This window comes from Cupressus sempervirens, chromosome 11 (genome assembly GCF_028749045.1).
Source record: "Cupressus sempervirens isolate cs-2001-9-10 chromosome 11, ASM2874904v1, whole genome shotgun sequence".
Classification (NCBI taxonomy): Eukaryota; Viridiplantae; Streptophyta; class Pinopsida; order Cupressales; family Cupressaceae; genus Cupressus; species Cupressus sempervirens.
Window position 1 is genome coordinate 821,878,663 of NC_143128.1, and position 25,735 is coordinate 821,904,397.

At 38.3% G+C, this 25,735-nt stretch overlaps 1 protein-coding gene across 2 annotated transcripts in view; it reads right to left on the reverse strand.

The window, feature by feature from the left end:
- Positions 1-25,735, reverse strand: part of CYP59 (cyclophilin 59) — a 272,359-nt gene that overhangs the window by 70,521 nt on the left and 176,103 nt on the right. For both annotated transcript variants that reach the window (XM_089811494.1, XM_089811493.1), the window contains exon 11: positions 1,339-1,379. In XM_089811494.1, the coding sequence (XP_089667620.1) occupies positions 1,339-1,379 (41 nt within the window). The remainder of the gene's footprint in view (positions 1-1,338; positions 1,380-25,735) is intronic.

Sequence of the window (25,735 nt, forward strand, 5' to 3'; positions counted from 1 at the left end):
ATGACACCTTCATGGTCCCCTTTGAAAAACCCTTCAATTGGTTTTTTCGTCAACGAGTTGTCTTAACCTTCGTCTTTGTTTGACTTATTGTGCAAGAATTAAAGCTTAGTGTGTGACTCGCAGAGCATCTACTTGTTCCTTCCTATTTCTATCTTCGTTTAATTAGTTGGGCATCAATTCAAACAAAACATCATAATGAGCCCAAAACACATTTTATTAATATATTTCTCTGTACGACGTGGGTAGACTCTGTGACCTTGTCATTATAGATTTACAAGTGTCCTTTCATTCTTCTTTCCCACGACTTAAAGCTCATGTGGTGGTCCTATGTCAGGCCCCATCATATTCTTCCTTGTCCTGATAATTGCTTTTAGAAAAGTTATGCAAGACCTATTGGCGGCGTTGTTCGTGCTCAATTTCCTCCCTTCATCTCATCAGCACAATGGATGCTTGAGTGAGCAGATGGGGAAGGTGATGCAACAACCTGTTTGCAACGGGCCTCATGTTCAAGGTGTCCCACACAATGTCTTCAGCAATTTCCATGCGTACGACCTTCCTTTGTACAAATATTTCGATAGCCACCCAAAACAAAAAGTGGAAGTTCTCCATTAAAGAATGTTCACTTTCAAAAAGCTCTATTACTCCTTGTTCATTGGTTGTGATATTTTCCAGCACAGGTATTCCCATCTATCCGGCATATTCCATTTCCTTCATTGCTCAATAGTTTCAATCGGCAATGATGCCAAATGTTTACCGTCATGAGTAAACTAGTTTAGTACATACTAGAAAAGAAATGAAACATAACATAGAAATAAGATAGCACAATGTTTTAGGAAACCTTAGTGCTCATTTCACTAATATTCATTCAAGTACATATAGTATCCAAAGGGTCGCAACACAACCATCGCATTCTAGCTTCCTTCGGTAATGGACACTACTTAACACATAATTAATTATTAATTATTCCCAAAAGACTTCACAAATATTTCCGGCAACAATGGTCAACGCTTGTTATATTCCCCTGCTCTTAGATTTCACATCTTTCAGCACCAACCCTTTTTAGGACAGACAATCAATGTGCCCCTTTGAACTCCTAGCTTATTAAAGTTCTAAGAAATTATTTAGAGACTATTCAATGACCTTCTGCTTTATTACTAGCTATTCTACACAAAAAAAGACTACTAACAACATTGTCAACAGGTTTACAATCCTAATATCTAACTGAAAATTCACACACGGGAATTGGAATAATAACAGGAAAAGTTAGAAATTAATCACACTAGAATATCTTACTCGAGCTTGAAAAGATGAAAACGTGACATGAAATTGGAAAAATACCTTGAAATATGCTGCCTCACATGCCTCTTGCATCTCAAATTCTACAAGAAACAAAACAAGTTTTAATAAATCCATTTCTTCTCTTGATCCAAGTTACAAAAATGTTTTTGGGAAATGCAATGCATCAATTTATTTTTTCTCTAGCATATCATGTTATTGATTCCTCTAGGGAAGCTGTAATGCAAGACACTATAACAGTAAATTCAATTTTTTTGACCTTGAGATAACAAGGTAATCCAATCTTGAATAAATGATATGAATATAGCAATACCAAGATCATTAAAACGTGTGTTCCTAAGCTTTCAGCTGTTACAAGTCTAAGATCTCTCATTTGACCCTTGCTTCTTATGTCAGATAGTTAGGTTTATATCTCAAAAGTCTAGATAAGAAAAAGAGGGGTTAATAAGAAACAGCAATAAAAAAGTTACACACCCAGTCTTGGGAATGTTTACTAGTAACTACTGACTTTATTTTTTTGTATGTCTACTCTTATCAGATAGTTTTAAGGGATCAAATATATTAACTCCACATTTACATGAAGGTTTGCTCTTGAATGTGCAAAGATAATTGCTTCTTCCCATATTCTAGTAGAATTTGAGAATAGCATGATGGTCACTCAAGATAAGGATGATTACACAAATTTTTATATTGCACCCATTACAAGCCATCGATGGCACATTGGCAAGACATTTTGAGCAAGTGTTAGCAATTTCCTGGAAGGTGCTAAGGATTGCTTCTTTCCACAATGCCTTCAGTCACAAGGACACTCATAAGTAACAATTCATAAAGATTATTTTGAAGGAAGCATAATCCAGCCCTCTTATTAAGAACTTCAAATTGCCATGTTCAGATATAAATATATTTATCCAGCTGGCAGCTGAGCACAGAGAGCTTAACTACCACAGTTTCAGCATTTTCTAGCCCAAGGTAAAGTCTCCATCCAGTAATATACTGGCAGCCCCTTGCAGAATCAAGAGGTGGCACTATCAGAAATGTACCTACTGTTGAGTATGTTGCCATTGATGTCAAAGATTGACAATCAAGGTTGTATAAATCTAAGACGATTGCTCAAAGTAATAGAAAATAGAATTGAACCACTTGAGGTGCTTAAGATGCTCAAACCAGTTGTATGACTACTTCAGCAGCTTGTCAGTTTTTTGCTTGTCCACTTTATTGCCATGTCAGATGAATATGCCTTGTCAACATTAGAATATTCACATAGTTGATTTCTTTGGAGGTGTGCATACTACTACCATATTTAGCATTTGGAGTGGGGCAGCTTTACCAATTTGGAGTCAATTAAAATACGAAGTATAAAACAATAATTCTTGATTATTAAAGGAAGATTAAGTTCCAGGCTGAATAACTATTGGCAAGGAAGTAGAACCGATTCTTAAAAAAGAAATATTCTTATTCATATTGTGGCTCAATTTGTTGTTGGATGAATGCACAAAAGTTTTTAAGAACGCCCACGGGCCAAACAGCCTATGGAACCCACTGGTAGCTAGCAATAGAAAGAACACGTGGACCCAAATGTTGCAGGCCCCATCAACTAGATCTCTTTTCTCTTGGCAACTTGGATCTCTTGCTATGTAATTTGATTAGGAAATCAGCCACCTTAGTGATCTTTTCTTCTTCAAACGAGTTTCTCACGGTGTTCACTTTTAAGGTATCACTATAATTCTCCTAAATATATTTGTAGATTGAGCACTCTATGATGTATGCCATTCAGTCTCCACCACCCCTTCAGAGCAATAACAACATCTATTTGTCCACTCAATTATATTATTCTAAGGGTGTGTGTTACTTGTTTGTTTAATGATTGGGCAGCTAGGAAGGCTAGTTTAACCGTGCTAGCCCCTGGTACCGGTCTGTTTTGAACAAAGTACAAATCTAAGTTTGGGGTTGGTCCATTTGTTGGTCCAAATAGGGTCCATTCCCACAATGGCTGGTTCAATCCGATCGAACCAAGTTTGAACCCAGGTTGGACTCAAGTGAATTCCAATAAACCAAGTGCAGACTTCACCTGAAAAGTGTTGGCAGACTTCTTTTTTTTAAATTTCATAAAACATTTGACATTCATAACCCAAAAAAGTGGTTTTAAAACATAGTAACAAGACTCGCTGCGAGTCAGGTGAGTTGTTTGAGTCTGTGAACCAAGTTACCTCAACTGGGTCAAAATGACCCGTGACCCTGGCTCAGCGGGTCAACTCGGCCGACTCGGCTGACTCGGCTGGGTGACTTGGCTGACTTGCCTAGGTGACTCAGCTGATTTTTATTTTTTTTGCCTTTGTAGTTCCATAATTGATGTATGTTACATATGTGATCAAATTACCTTCTATTTTGTGATGTTAGTGTCGTTAATCTTTATTCAAGAATGTGTGCATGAAATTAATTTAAATCCAAAAATATCTCTAGATTTCAAGGGTTTTATCACTTTACCGAGTCACATGCGAATCTAAGCTAGGTCATGAGTCGAGTTACCCTTGTCTAGTCTAAGCCGGGTCCAAGTCTTGTTAATGTGTTTCAAAATGAGTTATGTTGAGTTTTATGTCTCATTTGATGTGCAAATAGACATTTTCTCTTGAGGTGGAGCAAATAGGTGGTTGGGCAAAAGTTTGGTTGAGCATTGAAAATTTGCAAGATAGATTTATTAAGCTTGCATAGAGGTGTTTGTGCTTCATTCCTACTCCTTTGCAAGCTTCTATTGGCTGAAAGAGGTAAGTCTATTTTCATTTTATTTTATTTTTGTTTAATTTTTTTTTTTAAATCATTGAATGTGTATTAAATTTCTTGCCATAGGAACTATAATGGCATCTAGCTCTTCCTCCACAGGCAATAATGAACAACAAAGATTAGAGCCAAATTCTGAATCTACTTTGTACAAGTATGTAGATATCATAACACCCCTTCCAAAAGGTGGAGGATTATGTTGGAAATGTTGGGGTTGTGATATAGAAAGAAATAGTTCACATTACTAAGTGGTAGACCATTTGTAAGGGTTCCATGGAAGAGGAGTCAAGAAATGTCATGGAAAAAAGATACTCTATAATATCCCCATTTTTGTCAGTATCAGAGTTTTAAGGATTAGCCTATGATTGTGATCCTCGTAGGCTAATTATTGTGGATAGAGGATCTTCTAAGGTAGTGGCTTGGCTTGGGAGGGTCTTATCTTCTCCACAATTCAGTAAACTACAAGTTGGTCTTCATTTGGCTCAGATTAGACTTCGTTTGCACTTACTTTTGTGTAATTACTATTTATGGTAAGTTGGGTGTTGATTGAGATGGACCCTTTCTATTTTTGGAAAGTACATTTGGTCAAATGGAGAAATAATAGGTATGAAACTCTCTTTTTCTATGTCGGTTTTAAAAACTTTTTCTAGATTCTTGGTTGGCTTTTGCAAATCTTAATTGGGTTGGTCTATATTTTTCCTAGGTGCATCATTTTCTGTGCCTCAAATTTCAAGCCAACGGATTCAAAATCTAATTTCAGATTCTTTGAGTTTTATGAGCTCTCTTATGGGTCTCCTTAGATTTTATGGGTATTCCATCAATTTGCCTCAAACTTCATGCCATCTCAATTTTTTTATGCTTTTTCATTGAAAAATGTGCAATGACATCTCTCATCAATCTTATGTTGCAAGGCAGTCAACGATTCAACTGAAAGAACTACAACACTTGGAAGCAGAGAATGATGACGATCTTCAAGTACCTTCGCTTTGAGGCACTTGTTCCTGGTACCAAGACTCGCCCTACCACAATCAATGCTGCCATAGGCCAACATTGCAGAACATGCAGACCTCTCTCATCAACTCGAGGCTGCCTTTTACGCTTTTTGACGACATACAAATTTTTATTTTTTGACGATAAATTGACCATTAAGGGAGGGTATTATGATATTAGATAGGTTTTATTTACTCTCTTCCATCTTTTTCCAAATTAAGAAATCAAACATGGATTTTCTCTCAACTTAATTCTTGTTGCGACTCTTGCATTCTTGTCTCCAATTGTTTGATTCTGTGAATGATTTCTTCTAACATACTTTGCTAATACAACTGAGTTCTTTGTTCTTCAGCATTTTCTTCACTCAGTGGGGGTTCAATTGGTTGCTTGATTTATGCTTGTTGTTGCTTGGTAAAGTACTCAGTACTCCTTCCTATACATATACAAATCTTTGATAATCTTCTTTGTGTGGTGTGAAAAGGCCATCTAGTTTTACCAGTTCTTTTGGTCATTCCAGGTCTATCAACCCTCGTACCGGCTTATTACATCAGCACCACTCCTCTACAAGCTTATAGAGACAAATCAGAGCTCCTATCCATTCGCAGTTGTATCCTTTTGTGACTAATTTCTTTTTGCCAAGAAAGGATTCCTAGTCTTTGTCTTGGCCTCTCTCTGTCTCTTTTCTTCTTTGTTTTGTTGTACATTTTTCTCGAACACCGTTTGGTGCTCTTGTTGTTGTCAGCTTTCTTGTTGAAATCCTTCAGTCCCATAAACCTTTTGGTGTTCTTTCGTTGGAAATTAATATTATTATCTTATCTTATGTTATCCGGTTCCTTATTGCTTTCTTCATCATGTTTATGTGCAAACTCATCAATCCTTATATTTGCACTTTCCACCATCTGGTTAGTAACCTTGTTCAAACATTTACAAAATTTACTCTTTGTGGACTATCCTAGAAATATTCCTTAATCTCCTTAAGAGTCAAACTTTCCATTCCTAGCATCTTTCCAAATATAACACCTACTTCCAAAGATTTTGAAGTAGCTAACATTATTTGTACCTTTCCTCAATTGTACTTGGTCGAGGGTGTCAACAACTGTGCTGATTGCTTCTCTCCAAATCAACTGTGCAACCTCCTTCTCAATTAACAATGTTCTAGCACAATCAACTATTGATCTAATTTTTCTTTCAGCTATCTCATTTTGTTGTGGAGTCCTTAGTGCAGGGAGTTGTCTTATGATACCATTCTCATTGTAGAAGATAGTAAAGTCGTCAAAAATGAATTCACCTTGTCTATTAGATTTTAAACTCTTCAACTATTTACCTGTTTCTTTCTCAATTCTTGCCTTGTACCATTTGAACATTTGGAATGTATCAAACTTTTCTTTTAGAAACATCACAAACATCATTCTTGAGTAATCATCAACAAGAAAACGAAATATTGATCACCATAATAACTTTGTACTTTCATAGAAACATTGAAATAAGTGTGAACTAACTCTAGTACATCATTAGATGAGTACGACTTGTTTAAAAACTTGATTCAATCATCTTACCGATCTGACATTGCTTACAAACTTCAAAGAAAATAGTAGTCTTATCAAAACTTAATACAAGATTGGTTTTTACAGAACAATTACAAAAACAAACACAGAACAATTACAGAGTAAACACAGGACAATTACAAAACAATTAAAAGAGGGGCCAAAAGGTTAATAAGAAAATATCTGCACTCGAAACTAACCATTGTACAGAGCCTATTCCAGCAACCAACTCGGAACTCACTCATATTACCTACCATATCAAGGTTTTTTAAGCTCAGTAAAACTCTCTCATTTCATCCTACTAACCTTGATCATTTTATCATAATTTACATGACAAAACCTTTTATGCCATAACAAACCATATTGAGTCCTTGCAACCAAACATGTGTTTGCAGTAGAGTCTAGATAGAATAAGTTACCTCTGAATTGTTCTCAAGTACTAATCAGATTTCCTGCAACATCATAGGTCTTGACCTTTCAATTCTGAAACTCCAGTCAATGACCTGTGTTATTCAGTTGTGCTACACTCAACAAGTTGTACTTTAGTCCTTGAATCCAATAGTCATTGTCACGCTTAATCTTGTCATTCAGCATAATGGAACCTTTTCCCTTTAAAGGACATGGAACAAATTCTTTGTCATACTCCTCTATGTTTTCAATTTTTTCAATATAACCAGTCATATGATGTGAACAACCACTATCAATAATCCATCTATCACTCTTACTAACTTGACAAATAAAGGCTTTTTCATCTTTATAACTTTCTTCTTTTGAGTCATCCTTCATAGCAACATACACAACTTCCTCACCTTCATCTAAGTCATCAGATTCATCCTCGCTGTGGTCTTCCTCAGCTAAGTAACATGACTTATTTTCTTTGTCGCTGTAATCTCTAGTCTTTCAGTATTTGTTCTCCCTTTTATCATTTTGGTTTCTATCAAGACATATAGATGCAATGTGACCAACTTTGTTGCATTTAAAGCATATCAAAGGTAATTTACCATTGTACTTTCCTTTTCCTCTCAATAACCTCTTTTCAGCAATGCTTCCAACTCTTCTTGTTCTTTCTTCTCAAATATTATACTATCATAGTCAGTTTCTCCTAAGCTATAGTGAGTATCTCTTATCCTCTCTTTTCTAGAACTACCAATAGTATCTTCGGTAAACTATTATCATAGTTACTAAGCTCAAATGCAATCAGTTTCCAAATCAAAGCATAAAGAATAACAACAATACCAGGTATAGATCTCAATTCCTGAATAGAAAAGACTTGGATAGCATACTGAGTAAAGAGGGTTCTGAGAATTTTGCTTATCACATCATCTTCACTTATATTTCCACCAACACCTTTCTTAGCACTCACCATTGCCTTGATTTTGGAACTGTATTGTGCAATATTCTCACCTTCTTGCATTCTCATATCATCAAATTTGTCTCTAAGACTATCCACATTTTCCTTCTGTACATGTTGATCACCTCCGCAATCTAGTGCAAGCTCAAATTACTAGTGTTGATTATCATAGTTACTAAGCTCAAATACAATCAATTTTCCAATCAAAGCATCAAGAATAACAACAATACCAGGTATAGATCTCAATTCCTGAATAGAAAACACTTGGATAGCATACTAAGGTAAGAGGGTTCTGAGAATTTTGCTTATCACATCATCTTCACTTATATTTCGACCAACACCTTGCTTAGCACTCACCGTTGCCTTGATTTTGTAACTGTATTGTGGAATATTTTCACCTTCTTGCATTCTCATCTCGTCAAATTTGCCTCTAAGACTATCTACCTTTTCCTTCTATACATGTTGATCACCTCTACAAACTGGTGCAAGCTTGTCCCACATCTCTCTAGCTGTAGTGTAGTTCTTGATGTCATCATATTCAACATCAAACAGAAAAGATGCTCTCTCAATCATCCCAATATTGTGTTCCTGCTTATCCCTCATTTGCTCAATTGGCATGGGTCTAATAGGTGGAGTGTAGTCATTTTCCAAATAGTACAGTGCATAACCTCTAACTCCAAATATGTATAACCTCATTCTGCTTTGCCATGCATAAAAGTTCTCCCTATCTAGCTTGGGTACCTCTCTCTTACACATCCCCAAATCTTTAAGTCCTTCAAACTTTTACCTCCAAGCACCTAATGCTCTGATACAAATTGTTAGATAACTGAATGGGGGGAATCAGTTATCCTCAAGTCCCTTTAACACTTTTAACAAATTAAAACTTATCATCAAATAAACTTCGTGATCATATTTAACCATTCAATCAACACACAACAATTTATTATAGTTTAGACATGAAAATAGTATATAACATACAAAACATTCAATCACACATTAACACCAATATTTTTAAACATGGAAACCCAATTTGGGTAAAAAACATCTGGGACTTGTCACCTAAAAAAAAATTATTATTCTGAAGTGAGCTTAGTTAAGAGCCAACCTTGTTAGAGGTTAAAAATACATTTTCTAGATGTGACCTTGTTGGGGGATTTACACCAAAGATCAACTAGATTTGTCACTCTTCAATGAGTGGCCTGACTTAAGGACTTTAAACATTCACTATATTGTCACCTTACAATTAGAGATTTTCTACTACACAGGTTAGAAAGTAACAGTGAAATGATCTAGTAAAATATGCAACTACCTTTACCTGTTCAGATCTCCATTCCCCTCAGAACTTTTCCTTGTTGACTGATCAATACGCTAACTTCGTCCATCCACCTTTCTTCATCAAATTCACACTTTAGATCTGCTCGGTATGCCCTTTTGTGTTTTCTTGGCTATGAGCTCGATCAGCAGCATTAACCTTCTTGCTTAACCCTTATATAGACAACTTTTTGTCGCTTCATCAAATTGATTAGGGTTTCCATGAATTCCTCTCATCCACACGATCATTTACCAACTTAGATATATTGAATCTGTCACTTAGAAAAATGTTTTACGAATAGTGCCAGCTGTAACTTGGCTCAGGTCATGAACTTTTCTTCGATCTCAAACCTTGCATTAAATCTTCACCAATCATTTGTAACTAACTCATTCCATCAGTTGATTTCTCTAACAAACTTTATCTTTTCCTTAGAATCTTCTAGAATAGTCTAAATCTTCATTCAATGTCATTCCTTAATTGATTTTTCCAAAACTGTTCTTCTTATCAACCTATGTTCTTTTTCCACCAAATACCTTCATCTACTTGGGTACATTCCATTGGGGAACACTATGCTTGTTCGGCAACCATCCTTGCTCAGTATCATTGCATGCTTGGTAACAGTGTTCACCGTATAACTTAAATTACTTGTACATCATCTTAACACTTCATTAAATCATGTAAAGCAGTCAAGCCAATATTACATTGTCAAAGATTGATTCATTAGTTGCCCATTTAACCTCACATACTTAACCTCACTTCTTCATTTCATCTTCTATCTTTACAATCCAGTTCTTTACTCAATACCACATCCTTCAGATGATATGCAACTTACATAAATCAGTAAATCAATAAGCTTAACATCAATCACAACATAACAACTGATCCAACTCTTCTACACACATATCATTACTAAGTTACCTAACCTTGTTCCTCATCAACATCATTTGAGTAACAATAACAATTGGGGTAACACATCTTCCACTCAACAGCATCAGTTTGGATAAAATATATTTGGATATTGACCTGCAGTTTAACATATACAACGAACATATAATTCATTATAGTCTTCAAGTTATTCACAGCTGGTTGACAGTCTTGCATTTCAGTAAACAAAAACATTAGGATTACCAAAGCTTATTATTACTGATCAACAGCACTTCCATTGGTCTAACACATATCCGTACAGTCTGTGCTCATTACACAGTGGAAGCTTGGTGGGCCCATAACCTACAGCCTGTTATATTGGGGATAGGACTAACAGTTCTCATTGTAGAAAGATTTAATCATAATCAATAGATATTAATTATAAGTAATTCAAAGTTCATATATATATATATAGAACCTTTATATTCTATCAAAATACTTGAGAACCTTTATAGATATAGTTCACTGAATTAAATTAAATAAATCTGATAGTCAAAATTTGCTGCTTGTTTGAATTTGGTTCTGCAGGCCCTGGCATAATGTCCTAATTTCTCACATATGAAGCACTTGATTTTTGATAAATTTGTCTTCTCGTAAGATTTAGAATTTGAATTTGTCCTTTGGTCCCTCTATCTTTTGAAGTTTCTTCTTCAATTAGATCTTCCTTTTCTTCTTAAAGTTTTGGATGTTAGGGTTTGATTTTGTTCATTATAGGTGTTTAAATCAATTCCCTTCACAGCCCGTCTGAATTCTTCCAAAATGCAGTATGTTTTTAATCTATCGAATTTTGGTAGTTTGGACCTTGCACTAACTCCTTCAATAAATGATTCCCATGGTGAAGAAGTCTATTCAGAGCTAACATCATCAATTCCTTACTATCAATGTCATATCCAATAGTCAATAGTGATTTCTTAATTCACTGATATTTAAAAGTGTGATGTAATATATTCTTCCTTTGCCATTCTTGTGTGATGAAGTTTCTGTTTTAATGCTAATGCTCGATTAGTGTTATTGATTACATACATTTGTTCCAAGATTCTGAAGATTTCTTTTATCGTTGACAATTTGGAAATAATGGGAACTATGTGATCTTTTACTGAATTGTAAAAAACCCCTAGCCAGTTCCCAATTCAAATATTGGAGTACAAATAATTCTTTTTGAAAATTTCTAAAATTAAAAGTTTTCTAATTTGTTTGTATTTTGTTCAAGTAAAAATGAATCAACCATTGCATGAAATAAAACCAGATTAAAACTGAATAGATGTTCCCTGCATTTATTTGGAAATCAGAAATACACTTTGTTAATTTGGCACCTGGAATGCATTGAATCACCAAGATGTGCCACTAATTCAGTCTCTTGCTGCTCACAGCAACTCCCTAATAGCCACACCCAGCTGCCTGTAATTTATTGCCCCTTATTCGACCATAAAATTTGTTCTATGCCATATGGAAGTCGCATGCTAGGCAAATGATGCAAGGACGATGCACCTAAACACCCAAACATGAGTGGGCAGAATGAACACAGTCCCAGTTTGGCATATACAGCTCCTTAGTGGCCATTCATCTCGACTGCAGAATTGGGAGTCATCAAAAGGACTCAAAAATGCTGCCATCCAGACCCTTGATAGAATCCGACTTGTTTCCAACCACAGCTGTTGTATTTTTTGAAAGGAAAACGCAAACCCTCCAATATTAAATCAATCAACAAAGGACAATATAAATTATAACAAGGAAATGTAAGCCTCCACAATTCAGTAAATAATCACCTTCAGAATCTCCAAACCAATAATCTTTTCAGTAGTATTCTCCTTAGCCACAGTATGCTACAATAGGGAAAATAGCTAGCAAATAAGAAATCCACTATACTTCAGTAGTGGAATGAAAACACTTCTCAGCTACAGTGATGAACAGTAGAGAAGTTAGACAATCTTAGCTATAGCTTAGCAGCTAAATTGCAAATGCAATTCTCAGAATTTACAACCCTTATACATCAGCAAAGGCATACAGTTCAGAACCCAGAAAGAGTTGCAAAGGCACAAAATCAAATATATATTCAAGCATGCCTTTCCCAATGAAATGAGCTCTCATTTATAAGCTCTCGTTGGCAGAAGTTTCCATAAAACTCCACTTCAGAAATCATTAAAGTTTCCCAAAATAACTCAACACTAGAAACTTTCCAACTTGCTTTTTAGATATATCACTTAAAGTCATCATTATTATAATATAAACATTATTATAACAATGCAACTCAATGAATAATAACTAAATAAGAGCTCATGCAATTATTAACCTGATCAATTGCAAGTGACAACCAACTGCTAAGCCATCCACTGTGCTGTCGAAAATAGCAACTACTAAAAATAGTAAATCCATAACTGAGACCCCCAAAATGCCCTGTTAGCTCACGAGGGTTGCTATGGTGAACTTACTTGGCCAACTGCAGGAACCTGCTAAAAATGGGGACATTACAATCCTCCCTCCCTAAGATTGCTTGTCCCCAAGCAATCCCTAAGCAAAATGAACACACAATCCACCTGGATCCCAAAGGTAGAACTGTGTACCATCCCTGTTGAGTACAAGAAACTCCTGTAGCACCAACACCCAAATAATAGACATCAACATCAAAATCATCTAAAAACTTACCCGAGGTGCTGATGAAGGCAACAACCCATAGGAACTCAACGCAACTGAAATACCAACTCTATCCACACCAGAGTTCCCATCAAACTAATAATCACACCCAACTGCACTGGATATTGTAACAACCATAGGTGCCTGAATCACTAACACCAACTCCAACCTCTGCCAAAATGTCTGGGGTGTGTAGATACTGCAAGTAGCTGTCAATCCCATTTGCAAAAGATGGTGCTAACCCATCCCATAATGGATGGTATGAAACTAGAGCCAACCCACACCGATGTGAAACCAAATCCTCTACCTATGGGGCAAAATAAAAATGATGAACACTCTTCACAGTGTAATTTTGATAAAAACTCCCCATCTCTGTCAAGGGCTCATCATCATCAAACTGGGAATCAGAAGATGGCTCCAATCTCTGATTTCGAACTATTGGTCGAGCAGGATCCTGGGCAACCCTCTCAACAAACCCAACCTCCAAATCCTTGTGGGTAAGCATAGCAGACAAAGTCTCTACAATCTTTCCCACCAACCTCTGAATAGCATGAGAGCCTCGGATGAGAGTACCCTTAGACGCTTTGTATAAATCCTCCCTTACATCCGAACATTCCAATAGATACTCCATGAAGGACTCTATGCAATAGAAATTATATCTGGAAGCATCTACCTACTCCCCTATGACCCACAGCTGATACCTTTGAATATGTGGCACTTTCCAATGCTATCAGCTATCTGAGATGAAGAAATAGATTCACTTCTAGCAGAAGGAAGCAAATTAGCATGAGAGCCCAACTCCCCTGATACTCTCATCTCATCTGTAACTATTGCACCCATCCCCTGGACAGATGTGTCAGCCACATCATCACATTCATCATCCCCAACAGTAGAAGCAAACACACCAGCAACCACAATATGCAATTGAGTTGGATTTGGGGCAAGTGTAGTCTGAACATGCTGCAACTCCACAATCACCTTATTCAATCATCACTATGACTCTTGAAGAGCCCACTGAGTACATTGAAGAGAGTCCATAGTCACGCCAAGCTCTTGGGTGAGCTCTACCACCTCCTCTTTCTCTAACAATGCCTCATGATAGGTGCTACCCCACTCTAGAAGGTAATCTTGGTCAGCAACTAGCTGCGAGTAATTATGCTTCAAGATCCTGATAGCCTCTCGAAGCGCATGAACCTCTGCTAGAGAAAGAGTACTATCACTGCGCTCATCAGACATAGGAGCACCCCAACTAGATGTAGCTATCATCTGATGGACAGCATCATGAGGCCCAAGAGCTGAAGAAATGTCACTATCACTCACCTTCAGCTGACTGGTCACATGATGTCTCTATAACCCCTGACTCCTATGCAATCTCTCTGTCTTACTAACTACACTATGATAGGATTGAAGATTTGGTTTGCACCTCAACCTTGGATACCCCTGCAAAAGTTAGATCATCAGGGTTAATAGTCACATTTGCCAACAAGTGTGCCATCTTGTTGTTAGACCTATCCATCCATGTAATGCCAAAAGCATCAAAAGCCTCTATCTCATCCCGTACAACATTCCTATATTGCTTCAGCCTTTTATTTTTGAAGCATATGACATCCGGATTTGTGACACTACTAACTTTGAGTCTCCAATCACATGCAAGCATTTAATTCCATGTTTTGTAGCCAATCTCAAGCCTAAGAGCAATGCCTCATACTCTGCAGTGTTGTTCGTACCTGTGAAATCCAGAGTAAAAGAAAATTTGGAAGTTCTTTTTTCTGGTGAAATGAGCACTACTCTAGCACCAACTCCTTTAGAATTTGCTCCATCAAAATACATAGACCACAAATTTTCATTTCCAGAGCTATTATAGGCTTCTTGTGTCACAGGTGGAAATGTTCTTTCTTTTTCTAGGACAATAACTTCTGCTCTGAAAGCATTAATGTTTGTATCTAGAAAGCATATTGCATCATTGTCTATATTCTCCTCAATCATATATGTAACCCTTAGTTCTTTGTCTACTTTCACAACCTTGTCGCCTATGTGAAAAAGTAGCAAATGAAAAATCAAGTTGTAAGCTACCTCCTATTGCAGCACTCCACTTTCTGGACAACATCATGCCATATTGAGGGGGAATATCTACTAATAGTACACTCATGATGAGATCACTTTCTAAGTGTGCAGCCAATTTATAAGATAACACACTAATAGTCCCTATGACAGGAACTTCCCTAGAGTCAAGGGCACAACCTAGAGATTCCATAATTGTGATTGGCATGACACTATTTGAAGCACCTGAATCAATCATACAATTCTTCACTATCTTCTCAATTATGATGAGGCTCAAAAAGAATGGGTTGATGTTTTCAATATATGCAACAGTAGAATTATCAAGATACATGGGAGGGATCTGAGATACTACCCCCTCATCTTCCTTTTTCTTATGTAACATTTCTACCCTTCTAGAAGTTTTGTATCCTCAATAGCATCAACTTTTCCAATAGCTCCCAACCATGCTAAAGCTTTACTCTTATGCTCCTCTATTCTAAACATCTCAGATAAAGGAACCTTTACAATGATTTGTAAAAGCATGGATAACATCTCTACATGAATATAAGGGGGAATCTCAACAACCATACCTTTATCCTCCATTAGTTGGCTTGCAATCATCTCTACTTGCTTATTTATCTTCACCTCAGGTACTGTCATTACTAGAGCATCTTTTTTCTTCTTTGTATTCTAAGCTACTATAACCTTCTTGGGTTCCCATGTTTTCACCTTCACTTCTTTTACTTTCATCACCAATGGATCCCTTGGCTTTGCTTGCATCAAAAATCTTATGAGTGATATCCTTAATGAATATCCCAAATGGTTTGTCAGCATCACCTTTTACAACCAGTGTAACAAGACTTTGCGAGTCTAAGCAGGACTCTGCAAGTCTAAGCAGGACTCTGCAAGTCCAAGGCAGAGCCCCACTTTCCAAGGCAATTGGCCTCTGGACTCGGACTCAGCTGAGTTCGGGTAGAGTCCACGTGGACTCGCTGTGTCCAGGGACTCGCCAGACTTGCCAAGTCTCGAGCCCAGAACTCTCGCCGGCGGCAAACACTTAAAGTGCAAAAAAAAAAACATTAAAATCATTGACCTAAGTTGGACTTTTTCGGTTCTTATAACATCTAATTGACCTAAAAGGTCATTCCACCATTTTCTTATGCTCACAAGAAAGAGGAAAGAGCTGAATATTGGGGTTTTGAGAGAGACATCAGCAAACCAGGCGGCTCTCCCATATCTATTGCTGATGGTTTGTGCAACTTTGTAGCTTGCACTTAAGCATTGAGAGGAGCTTAAGGAAGCATTTGGAGGAGGCTTCTACAAACTTGCATTTTCATTGTTTCACTTTGTGCAATTTTGAAGAGGTAAGCAACAAGTCGCATTTCTTTCTGTTGTTTTGTAATATGTTTTACATTCATATTTTTTACTTCTCATTTTGTTTACAATTGTTTAATCTCTACTTTTACTATCTACTATTTAGAATCTAGATTTTTATTCTAATTTATGTTAATGACAAAGTAAGAAAACCCTAAATTTTAAAAATCTGATTTGATGCTACATTTTCTCTATTTATAATATATTCATATTGCAGCAGGCTAGCAGCAAACACATTGATATTTGACATAATGCCTCAAGGTGAGGGAACTGGAACTAGGCTTGCATTTAACCCTGATGTAGACCCAAGTGCAATAGCAAGGGATAGGGCTTGGAAACATGCCATCTTGGGGCACAAAAAGGGAGTTATTACATGTTTGGCATTGTAGTGTAACATATAATGGGAGAGGAATAAATAGATTTAAATATCACCTAGCACATATACCTAGGTGTGACGCTAAAAAATATTCAAAGATGTACCCTAAGATGTTATGCAAGACATGCTAACTCTTCTAGAGGAAAAAATAGAGAAAAAAGAATTGAAAAAGAAGCAACAAGAAGAAATGGCACAACTAGCCCAACAAGGATCTTCTAGTTTTCTCTCTTCATTATCCCTTACTCCACCTATGGAAGCTACTGCTTCTACGAGCTTGACCATTGGGCCTCGCATTCGTAAGCAAAGATCGACACTTGATTCCATGTTTGTTCCATGCACGACTGCAGGTGCACAACCATTGCTTGAGAGCATGGGTTGGAACAAGAAGAAGCATGATTATGCAAAATTGACATTTGGAGACTTCTTCATCTACAACAACATTTCATCCAATGCAGCAAGGTAGTTATTTATTTAAATTTAAATTTATGTCTTCTCTTGCTTTCAACTTTCAACTTTCAACTTTCAAGAGACAATAATATGCTTACTTTGTTTATTTTAATTTGTATTTTGTTTTCAAATTTATTTATAATATACTTATTTTTTTAACTTCAAATTTTATTTTATTTGTTTTAGGACCCCTTATTGGCAAATTGCAATCGATGTTGTTACTGTTTGTGGTTCGAAATTCAAAGCCCCTAGTGTTGACGAGCTATGAGGCCCTATTTTGACCTAGAGGGTGGCTGATGTAGAAGATGCAATCAAAGAGAAGCGTGAAGTGTGGAAAACGAAGGGTTGCACCATCATAACTAATGGTTGGACTGATAGGAGTAGAACACTTCTCAACTTTCTTGTCTCCTCATCAAGCAATTGTACTTAGAGTCTTAAACATTAAAAATTTAGAAGTAGAACTTGTACTTAACTGATTAAGTTCATAACTTTATAAATTATGAATCATGATTCATCATTAATCATTATACTAATTTGTTTCTTTTTCCTCAGGTGCCACAATTTTTTTGAAATCAATTGATGCCTCAGGAAAAACAAAGAATGTTGAATATCTTTGTGAAGTAATGGATGAAGTGATAAAGGACATGGGTGAGGAGAATCTGGTGCAGAAAGTTACAAATAATGCAGCAAATTATGTTGCTATAGGAAAGCTTCTTATGGAGAGACACCCTCACATATCTTGGACCCCTTGTGTTGCTCACTGCATTGACCACATGTAAGAGGATCTTGGTAAACTTCCTTAGATAAAAACAATTATAGAGCAAGGAAAGAGTGTATGCAAATTCATATATAATCATACATGGGTCCTCAACTTCGTGAGGAAACACAATGAGCAAAAGGAGTTGTCTCGTCCAGGGGTCACTAGATTTTCAACCAATTTTCTCACATTGAAATCTTTGCTTGATTCAAAAGGAGGTTTGAGATGCATGTTTGTTAGTGAGAAGAGGATTGCATCATCATATGCAAAGACCATTGCAGGGATTGATACAGCTGATCACGTTTTTTATGAGGCCTCCTTTTGCACACCAATTGCTGATATTTTGACAGTAATTTTCCTTTTTGTCCTCATTTCAACTTTATTTCGTTTATGAAATTATGTTATAAATTATTATTCATTTTTTAAAGCAGCGTGTTGTTCTCCTACGAACTGTTGATGGAGAGAAGCCCTCAATGGGCTACATTTATGAGGGCATGGATAGGGTGAAGCAAGCTATTCTATCTCTTTTTGCAGGGAATCGAAATAGATATGAGCCTATATGGGATGTCATTGATAGATGTTGGCACAATCTACTTCACAGGCCTATAAATACAGCAACCTACTTCCTTAATCCAACACACCGATTCAGCCCGCACTTCAAGGCTAATGATGAGGTGTGGAGCGGCCTCTACAATGTTGTAGAGAGAATGTCACCTAATTCAAGAGTTGGAACAATTGTAGTCCGTGAGATCGAGTTGTTTAAAAAAGCTCAAGGGGACTTATTTGCACAGGAGTTGTACAAGAAAAATAGGACAAAATTGATGCCTGGTAAAAATCTTTGATTCTACATGCTAATTTCTAATTTGTTTACCATTTTAATTTGATAAAGTAAAAGTTATCAATATGATTTAAAATTTTCTTGTTTCAGATGTATGGTGGGAGATGTTTGGCTCAAAGATGCCAAATTTCTAGAGGATTGCAATTAGCATCTTGAGCCAGCCATCTAGTGCATCACGATGTAAATGCAATTGGAGTCTATTTGAGCACATACACTCGAAGAGGGGCAATAGGTTGGCAGTGAAAAAACTGAATGCTCTTGTCTTTGTTCACTACAACCTTCGCCTACATCATGAACAGATCCTGGACACTGATACATCACCGATTGTATTAGAGAATGTTGATCCACATGCAGACTGGAACACAGAGATTGTTGATCTTATCTTCAGTGATGAAGATGTAGAGTGGGTAGATCAGGTGGATCGGGAGGCTGAGGCAGTAGCGATGGCAGTCGAGGAGGCTAGAGCACGAGGAGAGTCAAGAGACACAGTGCAGGACCCTGAGGCTAGGAGTAATGGATTTGAGTCTAATGATGAGGATTATGTGGGTGAGGATGAGGATAAGAATGAGGTTCAGCCTCAGACACAGGGAGAGAGGATGGCTCTACAATCTTCCATGACTTATCTTAGGCCTACTCGTAGGAGGACATAGACTACTATGAGCCTTAGTTTTCTAGTTGTTATTTTCATATATGTTTTGAACTTTTGATACCATGGATTTCATAATCCATGAATATTGTAGATAAGATAAGATAATGATATTAATGTCCAACAAAAGACCAAAAAGAGGTCTATGACACTGAAAGATTACAACAAAGAAAGGCTGAAGCCAGCAAGAGCACACAAAGGTGTCCGAAGAAAAGCAACAACAACAAACAAACACAAGCGACAAAAAGCACTAGGAGGCTTTCTTGGGTGAGAAGAAATCAGTCAGATTGATACACGTGTCGATGCGTAGAGGCACTGCATTGTCTCCGACCTGTCCCAGAAGGGTGTCGCTGGTGCCTATAAGCAAAAGAGGATCTGACACATCTAGAAAGCTCACTAGGTCGAATAGTGCTAGAGGGACTTTTCACACCATGCAAGGGGGATAAAGGTGTAAAAAAGGCAGTAATGAGCTGAGTAGATGAGTGTCAGTGTGGAAGTAGAGTATGAATCATGCTATCCCGGAGCATAGTGGCCTCACGCAGATACAGTGCAAGGCATCTCTAATCATAATAGCTGAAGAAATCATAGAGAAAGAAGCACTCTCCGAACAAACAAAAGAACCTCCCTCTGATCTCATAATAAATAGGGCATCGGAAAAGAAAGTGAGCCTCATCCTCCACCTCCCCTAAAGAACAAAATAAACAGGTCCACTCCTCCCTGTCCATATAATGATCTGACTGAGCCCGAAGACGGTGGGAACCAACTCTGAAAGAACCTAAAGAGATTCGCAGGGCATGAGACCAACGCCATGAAAGACAGCTAGGTCCAGCAATAATCCCATCTGAGATCTCCAAAAAGTGTGTCGCATAAAACGACATCCATGGGCGTAATCCACCAGGAGGGTTAACCCAAGTAGTAGTAATGTAACGTCTATAAATATCAAGACAAAGATGCTCATTCAACTCCTAGCGAGAAGGGAGAAGATGAGCAGGGGCATCCAACGAAAATTGAAAAGGAGGGAGACGATCAATATCAATCCCAATCGAACTCAGCAAAGAAGAGACTTGTGCATACCAACACCGTGCACGAGTACTAGACTCAGCAGCCGCCATGGAAATCGAAGAGCAATAAGCTAAATACGAGTAACGATCACGGTCTCCAACCATATCAGCAAACCCACGAAGGCGATGAAGAAACCAAACTAAGTCAAAAATGGCCGCAAGTCTGAAAGGATGAGCCCCGAACTCAGCAAGAATGATACCATGAGTAGCTCTATGACATCTGATAATGCGCCACAAGAACAAAGTTTGGGCCCCCTCAATCGAGGCCCAATCAGAGCTAAGGAGAGGACCCCAAACCATAGAACCATAAAGAACAGTCGGTCGAACAAGAGCATCTAGGAGAGATAGCTTAGACGAGGTATCCTAAAAGTGATGTCTGAAGCACTGTTTCTCAAGAAAAGCAAGAGAACCCATGCCCTTATTAACTCTGGGCTGAATAGTAGGTCTCATGCTAAAACGCGGTCCGGAAAACATAACACCTACATACAAATAGGATGAAGTAATCTCAATCTCCTGAGCCTGAAATGTGAAGTGAAGATGAGAGGTCTTTAAACAATTAAAGACCATGATCCAAGTCTTACCCAAGTTAACCACCACCAGCTGTCTCTGATCACACAATAAAGCCAATCTATCATGAAGTCTTTGTAACCCGTCAGGAGAGGAAGCAAGGAGAACAATATCATCCGCAAAGAGAAGGATCGAGATCAAAACCTGATAAAGATAAAAACCATCACCCAGGAGCGAAGACTCCAAGAGGAAGTCCTCCAACTCATCAATATATAACCTAAATAAAGTAGGAGAGAGAGGACAACCCTGCTTAACCCCAATAGTACAATGGATCGGATCCGAGAAGCCAACAAGAGTCCGGAATCTGCCGACCACAGTCTCATATAATCTCATAATAGCAATACGTAGCATCTCGGAAATACTGATCTCCCTAAGTCTCTCAAACAAAGCCACCCTAGGAACAGAATCAAAAGCTTTGCAAAAATCAACTAAGCAACAATATACCTTTTCCGATCTGTGTCTGGCCTCCTCAATAATAGCCTGTAGCATGAAGATGTGGTTCATAGTCTGATAATCCGTCTGAAAGCCCGCCTATCCTCTAGCCCTACAACCAATCCTATCGAGCTCCGCTGATAGCATAGTATTAAGAGCAGTAGCATACAGTTTGGCAAAAGTGTGCCCAATCATGATGGTTTTGTAGTTCCCCGGATCAGAGACAGGCCCAGTCTTGTTAATGGGATGAATCAAGTGTCTAGAACAGGAAGTCGGAAACCCAGTGTGAATCACTCTATTAAAAAAAACAGAGAGATAGGGACCCAGAACTGAGGCATCGAACTTGAAAAGCTCAGCCTAAAAACCTTCCTCATCAGCAACTCTATTACATTTCATGGATTTGATAGCCTCATAAATGTGGGAAGGGGTGAAAAGACGAACGAAAGGAGGCAAGGGGGGGTGAATGGAAGGCTTCCCAGGAATATCATAAAGAGCCATGGTATGTGACGCAAGGGAGTGAAAGTCAAGGGTGGAAGGCGAAGGGGGATGACGAGGGTAAAGAGTACGCCAAAAGAGCTGAGGATTGCTAACCAATGTGGAGCAATGTGACTTACACTTTGAGGCAATGAAGTTATGCTTCTTACTCCGAAGCAAGCGAAGATAAGACGAGCAAATACTGGCCAAGTCAATGGAGTGAGCCTCAAAAGCAGAGCGCATAGCAGGATGAAAGGATTTGCAGTCTGAATCAAACCACTGGTTCATGGGGCAAGTATTACGATGCTTGCTGCAAAAGAGCAAGGGAGGGCGATGAGGGATGGAAAGGGTAGCAGACTTAAGAATAGCCGATGCGAGTAAGTCAAACATGGAGGTGGCCTCGAACGAGTCAAAGAACCCCGAAGGGCTAAGGAGTTTGGAAAGATGAGTGGAGAAGAGCTCACAGTCACCATCAATGAAATGGAAGCGAATGGGCAAGTGAGTGGTAATAGAAGAATGATGAGGTGACATGAGTGAGGGCGCTAAAAAAGGGGAGAGGCTACAATGAATGCTAAGGAGAGAGTGATCCGCAACAAGAAGGCGCAAGATGGTGAAACTGCGAAAACACGGGATGAACGAGGGATAGGCAAGAAAATAATCCACGACACTAGCACCACCACCATGAGGCCAACAAGTGAAGATCTTAGAACCAGGGAAGCAAGAGAGGCCATTCAGGATCACCAAACCAGAAGACTCACAAAACCACAACAAATGTATACCATACACAGATAACGGCCCAAGAGCATCCTCAGAAAGTCTATGAAACCCTAAAGAAGTAGGATCAATCTCGGTGGAGCACATGGGGTTAGAGCGACGATCATAAAGTGGAGTCTGTAGTGCTTTGGTTCTCACATTGAAATCCCCAAGAATAATAATGTCCCCTAAAGCAGTAAATTGAGAGATAGTCTCGCAAAGATCAATAAAAGGATCACCGTCATCGATACCATGAATAGCATAGTGAGATACTGCCGGTGGAAAGTAGCAAGCAGCCAAGTAGATATCCCTCTGACGATAACACTTACGATCAATACAGACCCACATAAATTTGGCAAACAAATTTGAGTGTACGATAGAAGTGCTACTGAAAATATCATCCTTAATCAAACAGGCCAAACCCCCTGAACCCCGCACACCACCCGAAACGCGAACCTTCTCCCTAAAAACGGATAACCACTGGAAACCTGTGACACCTGGCAGAGGACTCACAGAACTCTCGTGAGTCTCTGATATGACAAGAATATCGGTGGAACCCACAACATCGAGAAGAAGACCAGGTAAGGACCATAAAGATCCATTACCATTCCAGCAGTTAACAAGAAGGGAGCAAGTGGGGGCCTCCCTCTTGTCCGACTGCTGGTGGGACCGTCATTTGACCTTGGGGGCCTGCCTCTTTTCCCAACCACTTGGGGGAGAATCTCTAATAACAGCTCTCAAATTTCTGATAACAGCCCATTTACCATCCCGCCTAGCTTTAGCAACAATACCACGAGCATGTTTGAGCTCTGCAACCTGGGACTTCGTGAGATCTTCATCCAAGAAGATCTTCAAAGGAAGTGTAAACAACTTCCTCTTAGCACAGAGAGCCTAAAGCCTGTCTGCAAGTGAAAAGAATTTGATAAAAAGGACATCCCCATGTCCAAACCAGCACCTATCAACCGTAATCTCAGTAAGACCAAGTTGATCACAGAGGAAAAAGCGTCCCGCTGCAAGAGGATCATGGGTAGAGGGGAGTCCACGAACCCGTAGATTGAGCTCACGGACCCGCCTCACACGCTCATCCTCAATCTTACCTTGCACCATTTTATCAATATTGGCCAGAGGTTGAGAATCTGTGTTACTACAAAGAGAGGCCCATGTCTTGACTTTCTATTCTGTATCAGAAATAAGAGAGGAGTGTTTAGCTGCTATGATGGATTGTTGTTCTTTAATGGCATCAAGACCCTCCAATTGTGTGATGAAAGAACTGATATCAACTTGCAAACCCGTTGTCTCCTTAGCAAAGGTATAATGCCTGAGGTAGACAGTTAAGTCTTTGACATTGGAGTGACAGTATGTTTATTATGCTTTATACTTTATAGTTTATATTGTGTTATTTAGTTTTTTTCCTTCAAAAATTTGCATTTATACTTATGTGATCTATGCAAAATTGTGTATGTGTATTAAGCAACTTCTATTTATCTCAATTATTGTGTATTTGTTGTTTAATTGACTGAAAGATGCATGAAACAATCTTAAAATCCTTAAAAATCTTTGAATTTCATGGGTTTTTCAATTTTCTGAGACCTTGCCGAGTTCGATCGCCGAGTCCGAGTCCGAGTCCAATTTTGACTTTCCGAGTCAGAGCCGAATCTTAGTCCCGTAACTATGATGTAAACATCGATCCTGAGACTCGTCAAAAACCTCCTCGGAGTCATCACCCAATATCTGATAAGGTATATCATACTTGGTGTAGCTCATAGTATCATCAGATGTGTCCATACCATCTGCATCCACATCTCCCGACTTTGTTGTGACACCTATATCATCGACATCATAGTTGGCTGACTCCATAAGCGCCTCGATCCCACCAAAGGAAGCAACTGCCTCCTGTTTTGAAGCAACAATACAGTAGGTGACATATAAGTCGCCAATGAAAAGTCCCTCCTCCAATGAGTCTAAATAAGCAGTGACAACTACATCACCAACTGCCTCTGAACTAACCATAGCGACTACTTTGGGAGCCTCAACCTACTGAAGCTCAAAGCTACTATCAATCACAGCCACATCCACATGTCCTAGTGAAACAAGTCCATCATCAACACTGTGGATAGGACTCGCAAGTGTCATACTAAATATAGGTACATTAGCATCATTGACACCTGTCGGGCAAAACTCAAGCTTCCTTCCCTGCAACCTCGATGTTGGCCTTCTAAAGGTGGGAGCCATATACCTCACTGCCCTCTCAACTATCATTGGATCTGACAAGCTCTCCGCCAACCTCTGTTGATGAAGCTTAAGTTTCTCCATACTCTCCTGCAAAGCTTTCAAACTCTATCAGCACACTCCAAATTTCACTGATTGAAAGTTGATTGCATTCAAGAAGAGTCTAGATTAATAACTAGCGGGATTGGCATGAATTACATAAAAGAGGACATTCAGATTCTCACCACTCAATCACACAAAAGACGTAAGAAGGCTAATCTAAAAAGGAAAAAGGGCAAGGATACAAGTGGGAAACAATCATTCAAGAAAAGAAGGGACATATCTAAAGTGCAACACTATAGATGTGACAAATAAAGTCATTTTACTATGAAGTGTCTAGATGGTCCCAAAACCCAAGCCTCTTTTGCTTAAGTTAATAAAACAAGCATGAATATGGATTCACAGAAACTTGTATTTCATTCCGCCCTATCTAGTCAAGTTTCGAACAAATTAAACACCTAGGTAACAGATAATGGGGCTTCCTGACACATAATGGGCTTCCTCTAAAACCCATAGAATAAAAGTATGATTATGAAGTAGCTATTGGAGAGAATAAAAGTTATCCCATAAAGGTAATTGGGACATGCACTATCGACCTGAAATCAAGCATCTCACTCCAACTCACAGATGTACTATTTGTGCCCAAAATCAAAAGAAATCTAGTTTCTATTTCAGTACTCAAAGACAAAGGGTCTAGAGTTACTTTCATGAAGAGGAAAGTACTATGTACTTCTCTTCAAGCCTTAATCCATGAGTCAACCAATAAAAGAGAAATTTGGCACAAGAAACTAGGACATTTTCATTTTCGTGGCTTACCCTCTTTAAAAAAGATGGTAACATGACTACCTAAACTCAAACCTGATCATCAAAGGATATGCA